Source organism: Antennarius striatus, chromosome 23, assembly GCF_040054535.1.
Source record: "Antennarius striatus isolate MH-2024 chromosome 23, ASM4005453v1, whole genome shotgun sequence".
Taxonomy (NCBI): domain Eukaryota; kingdom Metazoa; phylum Chordata; class Actinopteri; order Lophiiformes; family Antennariidae; genus Antennarius; species Antennarius striatus.
In genome coordinates this window covers 12,105,439-12,120,567 of record NC_090798.1, presented here as the reverse complement: position 1 = coordinate 12,120,567, position 15,129 = coordinate 12,105,439, and the positions used below count along the sequence as shown (strand labels likewise).

At 42.3% G+C, this 15,129-nt stretch overlaps 1 protein-coding gene across 1 annotated transcript in view; it reads right to left on the bottom strand.

Annotated features, from left to right (window-relative positions):
• Positions 1-15,129, bottom strand: part of LOC137590992 (phospholipid-transporting ATPase ABCA1-like) — a 98,552-nt gene that overhangs the window by 69,748 nt on the left and 13,675 nt on the right. Inside the window, exons 9-14 of the mRNA XM_068308847.1 lie at positions 14,564-14,703; positions 13,927-14,043; positions 11,099-11,296; positions 8,169-8,374; positions 7,568-7,744; positions 588-810 (exon numbers count right to left, since the gene is read on the bottom strand). Of these exons, the coding sequence (XP_068164948.1) occupies positions 588-810; positions 7,568-7,744; positions 8,169-8,374; positions 11,099-11,296; positions 13,927-14,043; positions 14,564-14,703 (1,061 nt within the window). The remainder of the gene's footprint in view (positions 1-587; positions 811-7,567; positions 7,745-8,168; positions 8,375-11,098; positions 11,297-13,926; positions 14,044-14,563; positions 14,704-15,129) is intronic.

Here is a 15,129-nt window from a genome sequence, read left to right as displayed (position 1 = left end):
AGCTGAAGATTTGAGAGGAAGTGAGAAAAGTCATAAAGAAGTGATTATTAGGATGATTTTTCAGCACGAAGCAGGCTTTTCATTAACGTTTCTGGTAAGTTTGATCCTTTTTTCTGACATTCTTTTCTCTGACAGTCATTAAACGTGTCACTCTTCCCATTTGAAGGAGGATCCTCGTCTAATTTTGGCTTTTTTGAGTCCATCCATTGTCCCGAATTACAGCACGCTGCTGATGTTCTCCCCTTCAAAGAGGCACTTGAACTCTTAGGATAATGGTGCTACCATAATGAATGCAATTATGATTAAAAAGCCTATAGAGGACAATGTTGGACATGGAGCTGTATGAATGTTCATTAAGGAAACTCCTCTAAATTTGCATAGACTAAATGAACTCTCGGAGTACGACTGTGTGAGGGTCGAGTAATGCGATCTCATTTCGATGCTTAGGTTGCCTTCAAATTAACGTCTTCATTATTTGAAATGAACGTCTCATTAGTTCATGATGGCTTGATGGGGGCAAAAAAACTCTCCAAAAGTAGCATCGGGTCCTCCTTGAAATCATTTTTTTCAAATCAATTTGAAATCACCTTCAGGACGAGGGCTAGGAGGAGAGCGCTGACGGCTAGCGGCGCCCCGCAGGACACCGCCCAGCTCAGCCAGTAGATGGCGCTCCTGAGGCCCATGATCAGCACCGTCTCCTTCAGCCTCGCCTCTTTCTCCGCCACGATGGTCTTAACGATCATGGCCGCCGAGTAGATCCAGGCTAAAGTCATGAATAACGGGAGGGAGCGCGCGATAGATCGGAGGAACCTGAAAGGTGGGGGTTTAAGAGACCAGACAATAGCATCACTGGTTCCAACAGCTGTAACCTAGGAAACAATTCCACTAACATAAAAATCCAGGAGCAACGTTCCCTGACGTTGCTTTACCTGTGTTTGTCACAAGATGCTGGTCGACACACATGAAAAGCATCATTAGACGTAACATCGTGGGTTTATATTTTCTTGCACATTTGAAAATGACGACACACCACCTAATCCGAGATTATTTTTATCGGGCTGTCCAGGGGGTGATTGATGAAACGTCGATAGTCGTCTCCAGTCGTGAAGGTGTTCTCTGAGAGAGTCATTTGCATTCATTCCTCGGCGATGGCGCGGAAGCGAATTAATCAAATTTTAAGGAGCCGGTGCAAAAACAACGCAGGCACAAAGCGTTTGGCAGGTGGTTTGGAGTTGTCACGACAACGACACGCTGTTTGGGATATTAAACTTACATTGATCATCACCGATCAGTGTTATTTTCAATGCACTCACTGCCTCCTCCATAATGGAAGAGGGAACAAGTGTAAAACGACACAGGACTCAGGTGCGGATGACAAAAACTGGCTGTTGTCGCACCTCATCCAGATACAGCTTGATGATAATTTCCATTTGATTTGCTATTATTATTAATGTGCTGAAAGTGGCTGTGAAATTATCATTTAGAACGGGGCCTGTGATCTGAATACGCCACGGCGCTTCGCAGTCGCTCCTCTAAGGCACTCCACTAACTCAATTTATTGTTATTAATGTTTACAAATTGTCGGGCGCTTGCAAACACATTAGGCTTATGGGAAATTACATTTCCCCCAGCTGTTCAAATATCGTTTTTTATTTACCAGCCGCGTTTTTCCAATTAAACTGCTAAAAATTGATTAGGCCTATGCAAAATAACCATCCTTTTTCCATTTCATTAAAAATGCACGCTTAACAAGGCGGGGTTTGAAGGATGGGCTCTGGTTTAAAGGAGACCAATAACGCCACCGCTCCATCGGGTGTCAACAAAAGGCGGGACTGGGATTTGACAACTGGGATTTGAGCATCTTGCTTAATCAATTCTGGAGCAGAAAGTCATTCCAGTTGAGACGGAAGTGCATTATATCCTACAGTAGGACATATTGGAAGGTAAAATATTCAATAAACAAGCACATACTTAATTATTGTCTTCATTTTCTAAATGTATTCATTTTCCCACCAAAAGAAAAATCCATCTCAATCAACCTATTGCAGCGCTTCCCTTCCTACTCAGGCAAAATTATGTAATTAATGTGTTATTACCACAAAGATGCAACATTTCTATGGAGAAGAAGGAAGAAGTAGAAGAATTGGTGCAATTACAGGAAATAAAGGGCAAATGCTACACATATGATTTTAATTTGACTTAATTGCACTTTTAGCCGAGTGCTCGATTAATTAGGTATGGTTGATTTGAGGAACGGAGCGAGTGATTTTTAGTCTGCGCCGCTTAATTAGTCGTGATTAGCGGCAACAGGAATACCGAAACACAAAGCACAAGTGACCTCTGACCTGAATGACCCGCGAGGGTGAGAGGACGAGTCGATCGGATCCTGTCGTTGTGATGTTTGTAATTCACAGTTTGTTATTGTGGAAAAAAAAAGAAAAGAAAAAGATTTTTATCGATGAAATAAGTGCCGAGAATATTTTCAAAAATATTCCCATGTGTTGAAAACAGCGGCTATAAAATGCTTCCACTACAACTGTTATTTGGTACTGCGTGCTTTGTGTTTGGGTTCTTCCCGTCCAGGGACTCGTTTCCACTGACCTTAACCATGACACTTATGATTGCACAGGGAACCGTGAGCAGAACAATGTTTTCTGTGAACCTCGCGGCCCAAAGGGTGCCGTTTTGAAGGCCGACAGCGCGCAGCACCTCCTTGAGCCGGAGCTCCTTCTCCAGCACCAGGCTTTTGATGGTCATGCACACGGTGTACATAAAGGCCAGGACCAGGAGCATGGGGAGCATCCCTGCAACGCCTTGGAGGAAACTGGTTGTGGAGGAGAGCATTTAAAAACGTCAGGACTGAACTTTGAATATGCAGTACAGTACTTTCTGCACTATAAGATGCACTGGACTATAAGGCGCACCTTCAATGAATAGCCTATGTAAAAAGAAACAACAACAAACAAACAAACAAACAAACAAAAAAAACCTGGTTCCCATATGTAAGGTGTACTGGACTATTAAGCGCACCTCCAATTAATTTTTTTATATACTGATTTTTTAAATTTTTTATTTAATAAAAATAAATAAATATATATATATATTTTTTTTTATTTGGCCCCATTTTAAAACTTTCTCACTTCAAAACATTTTTTTTAAATATATCGTGCACTGGATTTATAGGCGCACCTTCAGAGCATTTTTTATATAGTGATTTTTAAAAATTTTAATTTTTAGTTTAATTAAAATTTTTAAAAAAAATTTGGCCTATTATAAAACTTTTTTTATTTATAAGGTGCACTGGATTATGAATGACACCTGAAACAGCAGGTAACTGTGGTGGTGGTGGTGGGGGGCAGCGGAGCTTAGATTTCTGTATTCTGTCTGGGCTGCTGACCAGATAGGAAACAGCATGGGTGTTGAGGTTACATATATATACAGTATATATACTGTATATATTCATATATACAGTATAAGTGGCATTGGATTACAAGGCGCACTGTCGGTTTTTGAGAAAACAAAATGCTTTTAGGTGCGCCTTATAGTGTGGAAAATACTGTAACTATAAAACCACACCTGCGTCCATTCTCAAAGGTTTTCTTTGCAGGTTTGCTGATCCTACAACGCTATCGCCTTGAGGGCTAAGTTGCGTTCACTGCTGTCGACGCCACTTCATATCTCCTTCATAAATCTGGTGCACAGGCTCAATCGGGCCGTTTGGCGCCGAGCCTGGCGCCAGAGGTGATGTACGATTAGATGCCGTTACAACACAATAAGGTGATATTAAACTGGCTCCACCAAAAAACGTCGCGTTAATATCTCCTCTGCCACGACAAAAGAAAGAAGCCAGAGCGTTTCCGTGTCTTTATCATCCAACAAAAAGGAATAATTTTCGATCATGCGTGGATTTTCGCAGTCGCTCTCGTTCCGTAAACGCCGAAGGATATCGATAGCTGTAACCGGATGAATGAGGCTCATCTTTAACATAAATGATTGATCAAAAATATGCTTTCAGCATATTTTCCACAGGATGAATCCGCCTTGTAATTTCAGGAGAGTTATTTTTAAAGGCCTTTTTGAATCCCTGCCAAGCGAAGAACATTTCACACAAACATCTACTTACCATAATTGCAAAGCAGCCCGGCATAAGTGATTGTCTCCTGGAAGGTGACTGCGCCGCATATCTGGGTTTTGATTTTTTTCATGTTATTCTGCTTCAAACAGATATAAATGACTCCAATAATCGCCCTTAGAATAAAGACTTGGTTGTTCTTATTTATCATCTCACCACATCGGATGATGGAATGCATCCTGGGAAGATGTTTAACAGCAACCGGGTGAGTAAAAAAAACGACTTCCTGTTTGGAGTCACTGCACTGAAAACGTAAAATACAAGCAAGACGAGTGAAAAAGAAGTTGTTGCTAGAATGGAAATCATCTATAGAAATTGAATGAAAGCTTCAGACTGATTCTGCTCCACGTGAGGCCCAGGCGGGGGCTTGGAACGGATCGCCAACGACCCGTCAAACTGGGATAGGATGACGCCGATATTACAAAACCAAAAATGGCTTCTTCCTTGACCTGGAAACTTGAATCTGCCAAGTTTAAACAAACAGAATCCTGCTTGTGGAGGAGGGGGGTGGGGGGTGGGGCGCCTCCATCACAATGGATGCTAATATTTTTATTATCTATTCCCAATTCCACCGTAAAAAATCTCTACCGGCTCTGCAACAGCTGACATCCTGTGTGACTTAACTCCTTCATGCGACTCCTAGCACCAGAGGGGGGGGGTTGTGTGTCTTTGTGTGTGTGTGTGTGTGTGGGGGGGGGGGGGTATCAGTCATGCACACCCTGCCTGACACTGACAACCTTGCCACCAGATGCTCTTGAATTATACATTCGATGATCGATCAGAGGTGGTTAAGTCACAGAACTCTGGGCGGGTCTGTGTTACGGCGCTCCGGTTACAACGGCTGCCTGACCTAAATTTAGGGGGAAGAAGCTGGAAGACGGATTCGTCAGTAAATCTGGAGATAGTAGAGCAAAGCCTCCCGAGAGGTTGGCATATTATGCTAAAAAAAATAAAAATGAAAAAAATAACAAGGAAAGCTTCCTGCCTCATTTTCAGTCGATGTTTCTCTGCTAGAAAAGTGCGATTCATTGAAGTAAGAGGAAAAGAGGATCTTTATTCTACGTGGATTTCTCATTATTGGTACAAATTAATGCTCGAGGAAAAATATTAATGCGGTTACGACATAAAGGGAACATCTGAACCCACGTGCCTGGTGGGTTTTCTTTTCTGCAACAGCGAGATCACGTGTGAATCGAAGGTTTTAGAGAAAGAGCTTCCATGAAACGACTTCGTCAACGCTCATATTTAGAATCCAGACAGACGCTTTTATTAGTTCTTGCAGAACAATCCGATAAATATTAATGACTTAATGTGAATGTGTTTCGACATGTGGAGGACAAAACGCATCATTTTGATTCTCATATTTGTTTACGGCGAGCAGAAGTCTCAGCGGCCGATAAAGAGGCCTTTTTTTTTTCTCCCCCCACGCTATCGGGCCCTGGAAGGGTCGAGCATTATCCTGCACTGTCATCTGTGCAAGGAGCGAATGGGGCTGAGCTATCTCAGGTTCGAAATGTCAGCAGGCTGAGATCACCGGCGGTTCATCGGGTGCATCGGCGGCCGGAGGAGGAGGGAATGAGGAACGAAAAAGTGGAATTATTGAAAAAACTGGGGCTGCGCTTTGGTGTTTGGGTCAGACGGGACGGCTCCAAAATTCATCACTGAAATGTAACTTTTCCTCACGCGGAGATTTTTTCTGTCTTTACTTTAGATTTCGTAACAACGTCTTTAAATTTTAATTCTCAACTGAGCAACATTTACTCACAATATGTCCCGACTGCACAATATTCCAGATTAAAATCACTACAGCTGTGCTTTCCCCTCCCCTCCTTTCCACTTCCTCACCACCCCCCTCCCTTCTTTTTGTAGCACATCTTTCTTTGTATGATTTCCTGTGATTATTTATGAATGAAATAGCACTTTTCTGGTGTTAATAATTCATAAAAAATACCCAAAAGGCTTTGGCAGGTGAAGGAGTAAATGGCGGCAGGCCTGCGAGTATTTCGCTGCTTTATGGCTCCCATCTTTCTTCTGTGATTATTAATCCTTTGTTTCATATCGTAATGAAATTGAGGAAATGGGACGCGCGCTGGTGAATAAAAGGCGACGGTCTAATTCAAATCATTAACACAATAACAGCTTGTAAATGAAGATGCGAGGAATACAGCGCGTTCAATTTAGAGATTCACACATAACATACAACCCCTGAACTTGTGTAATTTGATGCCAGATTTTTTCAATGGCGGTGGAAAAATGCACAAAACGCCAATATTTTGATGTCAGTCTTCCCCCGTAGAGGAACCAGTTCCATCAGTTCATTTAAAATGTTAAAATCTCCCACTGATGAAGATCTCCACGGGGCAAAGAGTTCAATAACCCGTCATCCAATTAGCGCTTCTGAAGCTATTCCGTCGCCTGGTTTGCTAAATGAATAACCCCCCCCACTCAGGCAGTAAAAAAACAAATGTGAAATATGTGCTTTCAACCCAGTTTACTAATGCAGCTATAAAATAAGTTGCAAACCGACGAGGTTGTGTTTAATCTTAAAGCCGCAGCGAGAATATAAATCAGATGGGATGAGAAATAAATCGAAACCTTGCAGGGATTAAAACTAGATTAATAAAGATGTTACTGTTCCTGTTGTAGATTTGGTTCATTTAATGTTCACAATGTTTATTTTAACGCCATCTGAATGCTTTACTGTAAATTATATTCCACTCTAAACCCATAATAATTTTAAATTAGCACTCTAATTTCTGGAACTGGATCCCCATGTGGTAGAAAAATATTTTGCGTCTAGCGAAAAGGGGCCACGTTGTCTTCTTCCGATTTAAATCTCCCTCGTAATTATCTTCTCTCTCGACGGCGTCACCAGGCTTTCCCTTTATTAATGGAGATCATAATGTGGCATGGATAGAGCCATTTCCAAGACTCAGAGGAAATCTTGGCGGCGGAAGATCGGGAGCGATACGCCGTCGCCCGCGTCCCTCTGTGAGGGTCTAACGCCATCGGAGTCGGCGGATATCAGTGGATATGCGACGCAGATGGGGTCCTGATGTCAATCTTTGTGCACAACGGAGCTCATGTGGGTCTGCTTGCATCAATCGGGATAAAAGGCCTTGGAAATACGAGGACGGAGACGACTCACAGTAGTTTCCTGAATAATTCAGCATCCATCAAAAATTCAGGAATTTCTGTGGTTTGACTGGAATCAATAGGTCTAATCCGCTCTTTCCTTGTTGTTGTCTTCATTTTTTTTATTTTGCTGTCCTTCAATGCATGGCTAAATTTATCCTCAAGGATGTTTTTATTATAAGGTTCCCTTCATTATTGATCAGCAATATTATAAATCACTGCTAAGAGAGCATTTTAGAGGGAGAAGAAATCTGATCTGATTAGATCTCGAATGTAACCTTCTTTTTCCCCCACACTTACCCGTCCTCCACGTAGCAAGGGTACGGCATTTGCTGGGCAAAAACGCCTAAGGGTCGGGTCTTTGACGTCTGCAGTCGTACCACGGCGTGGTCCATCATGTCCTGCAGGTAGGCGAAGCCTCCCCATATATAGCGCAGGTCGTTAAAGGCGTTGTCTCGGGCCCCGGGCGACCATAACCTTATTAAAAAGCAGAGACACCAATGATCTGTACATACGCCACGACTCCCTCGGAGGTGATATCGTTTGATGGCAAACTTTTAAAAGACGCATAAACATCGAATCTTTTGGCAAAGGTAGCGGACAGTAAAGCGAAGCGTCTTCGATCTTGGAAAATAAAGAGCAGGAAGGGAAGGAAAGGTCGGAAACCGCGCTGGTCTGGTAGTTTGCAGTATGAAATTAAAGCTAGCAAAGAGATTGGTTGAAAAGCAAGATTACAGTTTCTTTCAAGGTATAAGGAGCACTGGACTGTAAGACGCACTGGACTATAAAGCGCACTGGATTATAAAACGCAATGGATTATAAGACGCGCCTCCAACGAATGACCTAACCTAAAACTGTTTCATATATATAAGAATTCCTGATTTGGGAAGCAGTCACATACCCTTCTTTCAACTTCCTGGTTCCTTCCACCTCATCGATGTCCATGCGGATTTTATATTTAACAAAAGGAGGCAGTCGGCTGGAGTTGGGCTCTAGGTTTTCAAACACCACTCCGGCCCAGTACGTTTCATTCTGCAGGAGATCCAGCGCTTTGCTCACCAGTTGGGATTCAGACGGGACCGCCTCGAACTTATTCAGGTCCAGACACTGCCAGAGAAGACAGGAATCTTTATTTTCATGTAGCATAAAACAGAAGAGACAGAATGCCAGATGGATTTAAAAAAAAAAAGCATCACTCAGTTTTTTTACTGGACTGACATCCAAATTATGCAGCGCTGCCAGTGGGAGGAAGATGTTTTGGGCTTCATGTAAGCAAACGAGATACAGCGCCGCTAGCATTCGTTGTTCTCTAGCCTTATTCCCCTGTTTCATCAGACAATAATGAGCTAGCCATCCTGGGAGGCAGTCGCACCAAACAGCTGTCCACGACTGCGGCAACTGTTTTATCATTTCCTCTCAGGACTTCCCTCGTCTGCATTCCCTTTCGAGCCACAGCGGGAAATAAAATATCATGGCGGCAGCATCCGTTCGGTTTGTGTTACGGGTCGCATCAACCCAACGTTTGGGGCGAGTGATGAAGGAAATTGTCATTAAAGTAAATCTGTGCTAGCGTAGCAAAGGATTGATAAATAGATGCATCCCTGTATTGATGCATTGCAAAATGGCCTTCAGAGCATTTTATGTCACTTTAAACTTTGTTTGCTTGTTAGTTTTTGACTCTTGGAATAGCTTCTGAGGCCGGACTGAGAAACCGGACCCCTCGTCAAGCAGCCAACCAGATCCTGGCTTAATTCATCAACCCCTCCTTGAGTGATGTTTGGGTGCTGCCAAATATATCCTTTTTAATCATAAATTCCACCAATGGTATCACAACACTATTAACCTGTAGACAGTCCATAAACGAAGCAGAGCGGCTTCGATCATTGTAATTTGGGTTCGTTCCATCAAAGGGACGCAGCGATGTTATTTGAGTAGCGCCACGGTGCAGAGAAGCCACGGCGATTATAAAACATTCATAGACGTTTGGCATTGATCTCAGGTTATCAGTTTGCTCACATTGATTATTGATTCAAGGAAAAACATTAACAATCTGTGACCGGATATGACCTGCAAAATCTTTGGTTTAAAGAAGGATTGTTCTTGCTTTTTTCTTTTTTTGACATTAGATGCCAAACCAGAAATGGAAAGGTAATTATATTTTTTTAATTAAAATAAAAATTATATAAATATATAATATATATATATAAATATAATATATATATATAAATAAAAATACATATATTTATATATCATTTATATAATATACTGTATGTGTGTGTATATATATATGATTATTATCATATATAATTATTATATATTGTTATTATATTATTTATAATAATTGTATATATATATATATATATATACTTATATCCATAATAATTATATAGGTGATTATATTGACAGATATACAGCGTATACACCCCTGTTTCCCCAGGATTTCAATATTAAGTTGATGACTCAGCCATTCCCACTGCTAGGACAAACATCAGGAGAATGTTTTGGGGTTAGCATCACAGCTAGAGACACTTTGACATTCAGCCGGAGGCGGGGAATGACCCCGTGACCTTTCAATCAGCAGACGACCCGCGGCACCTATCGGACCACGGCCTTCCCATTGAGCAAAAGCAATTTCTTTTAGTGCAGAAAATAGACTGCACTGTGTCGGAATTTCAGTGGCCATGTATCGCTAAGCACATCTTGCCAAAGGACCTGATCGTGGATTGATGTGTGTGTGTGTGTGTGTGTGTGTGTGTGTGTGTGTGTGTGTGTGTGTGTGATCAGGCAAAGTGTAGAAAGAAGGGATTTTGCTGCAAACGGTTCCACAGATCAATATATCAGTGTCAGCAGCGTCTGTGTTCCTACTTAGAGACACCACTCCGTTTGACGCCTCGACAGACTCACAACCGCCGGATCCATAACGACGTTTTCTGAGATCATGGGGGGAAGCCATGTGACAGATCTTCCCGGGTATTCGACAGTTGACTAAGTCAAAGATATTAAACTTTAACGAAAAGACCGACGTCTACAGATAGAGTGTTGGAGAATACAAAGCCTGCTGTAAAAATCTTGGATTTTCATTTTCACAGCAGTATAAAAACAAGAAATGCAAAAGCGAAGAAACAAAAAGCACCAAGTTCAACGAGGACATTACAAAGGGATGCACCACAGGTGTTCTTGTACCTTTGTGTCAGGGTTGGAAACAGTGGAATAAAGTAAAGAACAGTCCAGCAGATGTGTAGGAGTATAAAAATGCTACCGACTTGCCGTCTAAAGCCTGCGAGTACTGTAAATACGTAAAGATTAGTACCATAAAAAGTGATGTAAATCTATTGTAATACACTTTAAATAGAACTTTAAAGACGCTGCTACACTTGGCAAGGCTTCAGTTTGCACGTCTGAGTCGTGTTTTAAACAGACTAATAAGTTGGAATGAAAAGCGAATAAATTCTCCGCTTGTTTTTGCAGGGAGCCTCTTTTGTTGGAGCGCATTAAAAGGTCATAGGTGTTGTTGTTGGGTTTTTTTAAAGACAAACACATGCAAAGAAATCAGATGGGTGAATCAGGTGACTAAATAGAATAAATTGAAGAGGCTAAAAAGAGGAGGTGGGGAAGGAAAGAAAAAAAAAACATTGCCAATTTCCTCACCGGTGAGAATTGCTTTTTTTTTTTTTTAAGAATCTTAAATGTCAAGTAACGGCCTCTGTTTTAAAGAAAATCTAATCTTCACTTTACGGGAGAGGTCACGGAACCCTCCGGTGGATGAGTGGGTGGGAAACTAGGTTCGCGAGGTGGTTATAATAAAAGAACAGACACAAAGGAATTGCATACGCCAAGAAAGACTGAGAGGAGCTTCAGCATCTCCGTTGTGGCGTTGTGAACGTTTCGCCAGTCGTAGGGCGGCATGCCGGGAGGGCGATCCTCCGGAGGCCCGTTGTACAGGAAGTTGGCGATATCCTCGGCCGTCCAACGAGTCCCGTTGAGCTGCTGGTTGAGGAGGGCAGCAAAAACCGGATTCGCCAGCAGAGCCTGAGTTAAAAGGGAAAAAGAGACTGGTTTAATGCGGGTTAAAAGATAAGTAATCCTAGTCTCTGGTGACCAGATTACATCAATGCGGCATGGATGCAATGGAAGCTGCACAAGGACCAAAAAAGGCTTAAATCGTATTATTGTAGAGGAGAGTAAAGCTCATTTTTCTGCAGCATTAACAAAGAGCGATAAGAAAAATGAGATGCACTTCAGATGCTTTTGGCTGTGCTTGCACAGGCTGCGTTATGGACGTACGACGCACACGCACACACAACATAAGCACATTTGCATGGATGTACATTAAGGAGTGTGTGTGTGGGGGGAAAAACAAATGCAAATTTAAACACACACATATGGGCGAACGCGAGAGCACGAAACAGACACGGATGCAAATGTGAATCCACCTCGCTAACATGATAACGTAGATTTACTCCGAGTCATCTCAGGTCAGGAATCCAGCTGGAGATGGTCATGTGATCAGCGCTGAAGGCCTTTATAAACACAACGCATTGACATACATATGTATTCATGCTGCGTTAAATAAATGGTTGCAGAATCTCTACATAATAATATCCAGCAGTTTATTTCATCCCGCGAAGCGCTGATGTATTGTTATTGTCAGTGTTTGTGTGTTTGTCCCTCCGTACAACAAATACAGTAGAACGCAGAAAGAAAAAGCGCATTACTCCGGCAGCAAAGGGGAGGAAAATTAGATCACAACCTTGACCTTGAAAAACTTGGTCAAGGTCAAATTTTCACTTTTATACCTTTTTAGGTACACATCCCTGAAACCCGACGATGTAATCACAAAAGGAAAAGTAACATTTTCAGGAAGCCAGAGGCACAAAAATGTGTAGGTCAGGGTCAAATGTTGAATTCAGGGGTGTCGCAGGATGTTGCAGTCTCTGACTGGTTCTACTTTTAAAATCATCGGTCAAAATGAGACTGTTCCACAGAGTAAATCCAGAGGTGGAAGTCGTTTCAGAGTTGATTAGATATAATTTATGACATCCATTCATTTCAAACCATTCTTCCCAGTACTTAAGTGTACGTGAAGCCTACATTCTTTGTGGTGGGGAGAGGAAAGGTCACCGAATGTCGATCAAACATCGTGACCTCTAACGTGTGAACGCCTGAGTTGAGATTCACATGCATCCTAGGGGTGCAGTGACATTTCGACTTTGTTGCTTCTAATGGTTTTTCTGCTTTACTTTAAGACAAAGTGTCAAATTAAGTAATCTCAATGCCGCATCTGACCTTTTAAAAAAATCAGTGCATCAATCTACCGGCGTCTATCAGCATGCATCGGGGACGCGACCCGTCCAAAATGTGTGCGTCCCGAAGTCTGGAAGTCACGTCCAAGTCGAAACATAACAGAGAAACCAGTTTGAATTCTTTATCCACTAGCGAGGAAACGTAAAGATGAGAGGAAGTGGATTCAGAAGTACCACCCATACAGACAGGAAGTCACCTCCAAGATAATAGAATGGTAGTTGTCTTTGTTAAAACACACCAGTTGCTCTTCATTTCTGTTCCGACGCGTCGCTGGTCATTTCTGAGCAGCGTTGTAATTTATCCCGCTCTACGCAACCACATGTTCTACCTCCGTTTGGATCTGTGGTGGTAAAAGTAATTGGTCCATCAATGCAAAATGTGTCTGTGACCTTGAAGGACCTTCAGAAGCTGACAAACCTCCGAAGCGACCACCTCCGTAGGTGAGAGGCGGAGAGCGAGGGATGGGAGAAAATGAAGACAAAGGAGGATTGCCGGCCCATTTGTGTAAAGGTTAGGGCTAGGGTAATGAATACCCCGGCTATATGGAGCTCCCCATGTCTGCCTCCCTCCAGCTGCCTATAAGCTCATTTGGAGTGACACCGGAGTAATGTCAGTGTCAAGGAAATACAGCGAGAGGCAAAGACAGAGGAAAGGGGAAGCAGGAGGGAGTAAGAGAAGTGGTGGCGAAGAGTCCGTGTCCTCTGCTTCTATAGATAATCCTTTCTGCCTGCTTGAAAATTATCCTGCACTTATCCATAATTACTTTCCGCACTCGTGTTTTAATTCTTAACAGAAGGTGCAAAAATTGATCGACGCAGCGCGTCCTGTAAATTCTCACCTGCAGCATCGACGACAACAGAGGCACAGTATTTATTTCATGATGCAAACTTCTACGAAAAAGATTTTTTTTTTTGTAATGTAATTTAATCACTTTTATCAATCTTGGAGGAAATTGTTAGCACACACTGGGATAAAAAACAAAAGAAATGATCTCTGTTACATGTTTTTTAAATTTTTTATAATTATTATTTGTTTTGGTGCAAAAATGATGTTGTTTTTTAGTGTCAAAATGAAGTGAGAAAGTAATAGAAATTAAGTTTTTGAACAAAAAATGAAGAACAAAACTCTTGGAAAAGTCTTGCACAAAACATCCCATAATGCGATTAACATTCCTCCACTGAAAAATAGAACAAATACTCATAAGCGTTTCATCATGCATTGTGTAAACATGAAACAACATGACAGAAAAGCCGCTTTCAGAGAAAACCGTCCTGTATTCTCTGAAATAAAAGAAAATCTAAAGTAAAAGTTAAAAAGATATTTTTCTTTTTCTGCATCTTAGTTGAGAATCTCACCCGGATTGCGTTCACTTGACTGCTGTTCTGCAGGAAATCCCAGATACGTGGCCCGACTTCCTCCCAGGTATCTGCCAGCTCTTTGAGCTGAGCCATGCTGCTGAACGTGCTGTTGGCCTGAAACAAAACAAGGGAGACGCTATTCAACATCGCACTTATCTCACCTTCTCCCCTGGCGGGTGGCGCCTCCCCCCCCTGCTGAGTCGATCCCAAACCGACGGCGTTCCGCGTCTGAACAGTTCGGATAATGACTCATCAGAATGTAACGCCGCCCCCCGTGGAGATCGGATGTAAATGGGGTTATTTACCCCCGAACGCTGCCTTGTAAACAATCGTCGTCTGGTGTTAAAAGTTCCTCCTGCTCCAGCGCCGTGCCGCTCGCTGTGAAGACATTATGTATTCCCGACACGGAATCCTTTCCGCCTTGTTTGTGCGGCGTATGCAGTTATCAAAAACAAGGCTAATATTTTGGATAAATGTCATTACGTCGACAAACACTTGAACAAACAGGCCTCTTGATCAACCACTAGGGAGGAAGCCCTCCATTAACGGCCTCTCCACACGGTTACTGATACCTGGAATTGGTATCCTAAGAAATCAGATTTCTGCCAGATTTCTGAAAATATTCCACATTTACCTCCTTCACCAGGAGGCGAGCAGCCGGCGTATCAGGTGCGTAGAGAACTTTCCCCAACATTAACGGCTTTAAAGTGCTCCAAACGAGACGCAGGCCAGGTGTGTTCTCCAGGGTGTCGATAAGGGTCTGGCAAAAAGCCTCTGAAGGAGATAAAAAGAAAAAAAAGAGGAGGTGGAGGAGGGAAGGAGAGTCAAGTTAAGACCTGGAAATATTTCCTTCTACATACATAACAGGTTAGTTTGAAAAGAATTGTGAAGGACGCAAACACACTAGCTGTTGAGCTTGAAATCGTACGCGACCCAACCCTACCCGAAATGAACTCAGCGTGTGTTCCATGAAACCATTAAATATACAACTTAACCGTTTAATTTCACTTACACCACTAGTTTATTTCAATTATTTAAAGAATTCCATCCTTTGACACGCAAACACACCATCCATGGATCTCCTTTCTCATTTCTTTGTCCGTTTCTCTGGAATCACATCGGATGGTCCAATTATCGTCGGAATGTTGGTTGGAATGTTGTGTCCCAGCCCTCAGAAAGCTTCCATGTAGATGGACTCAT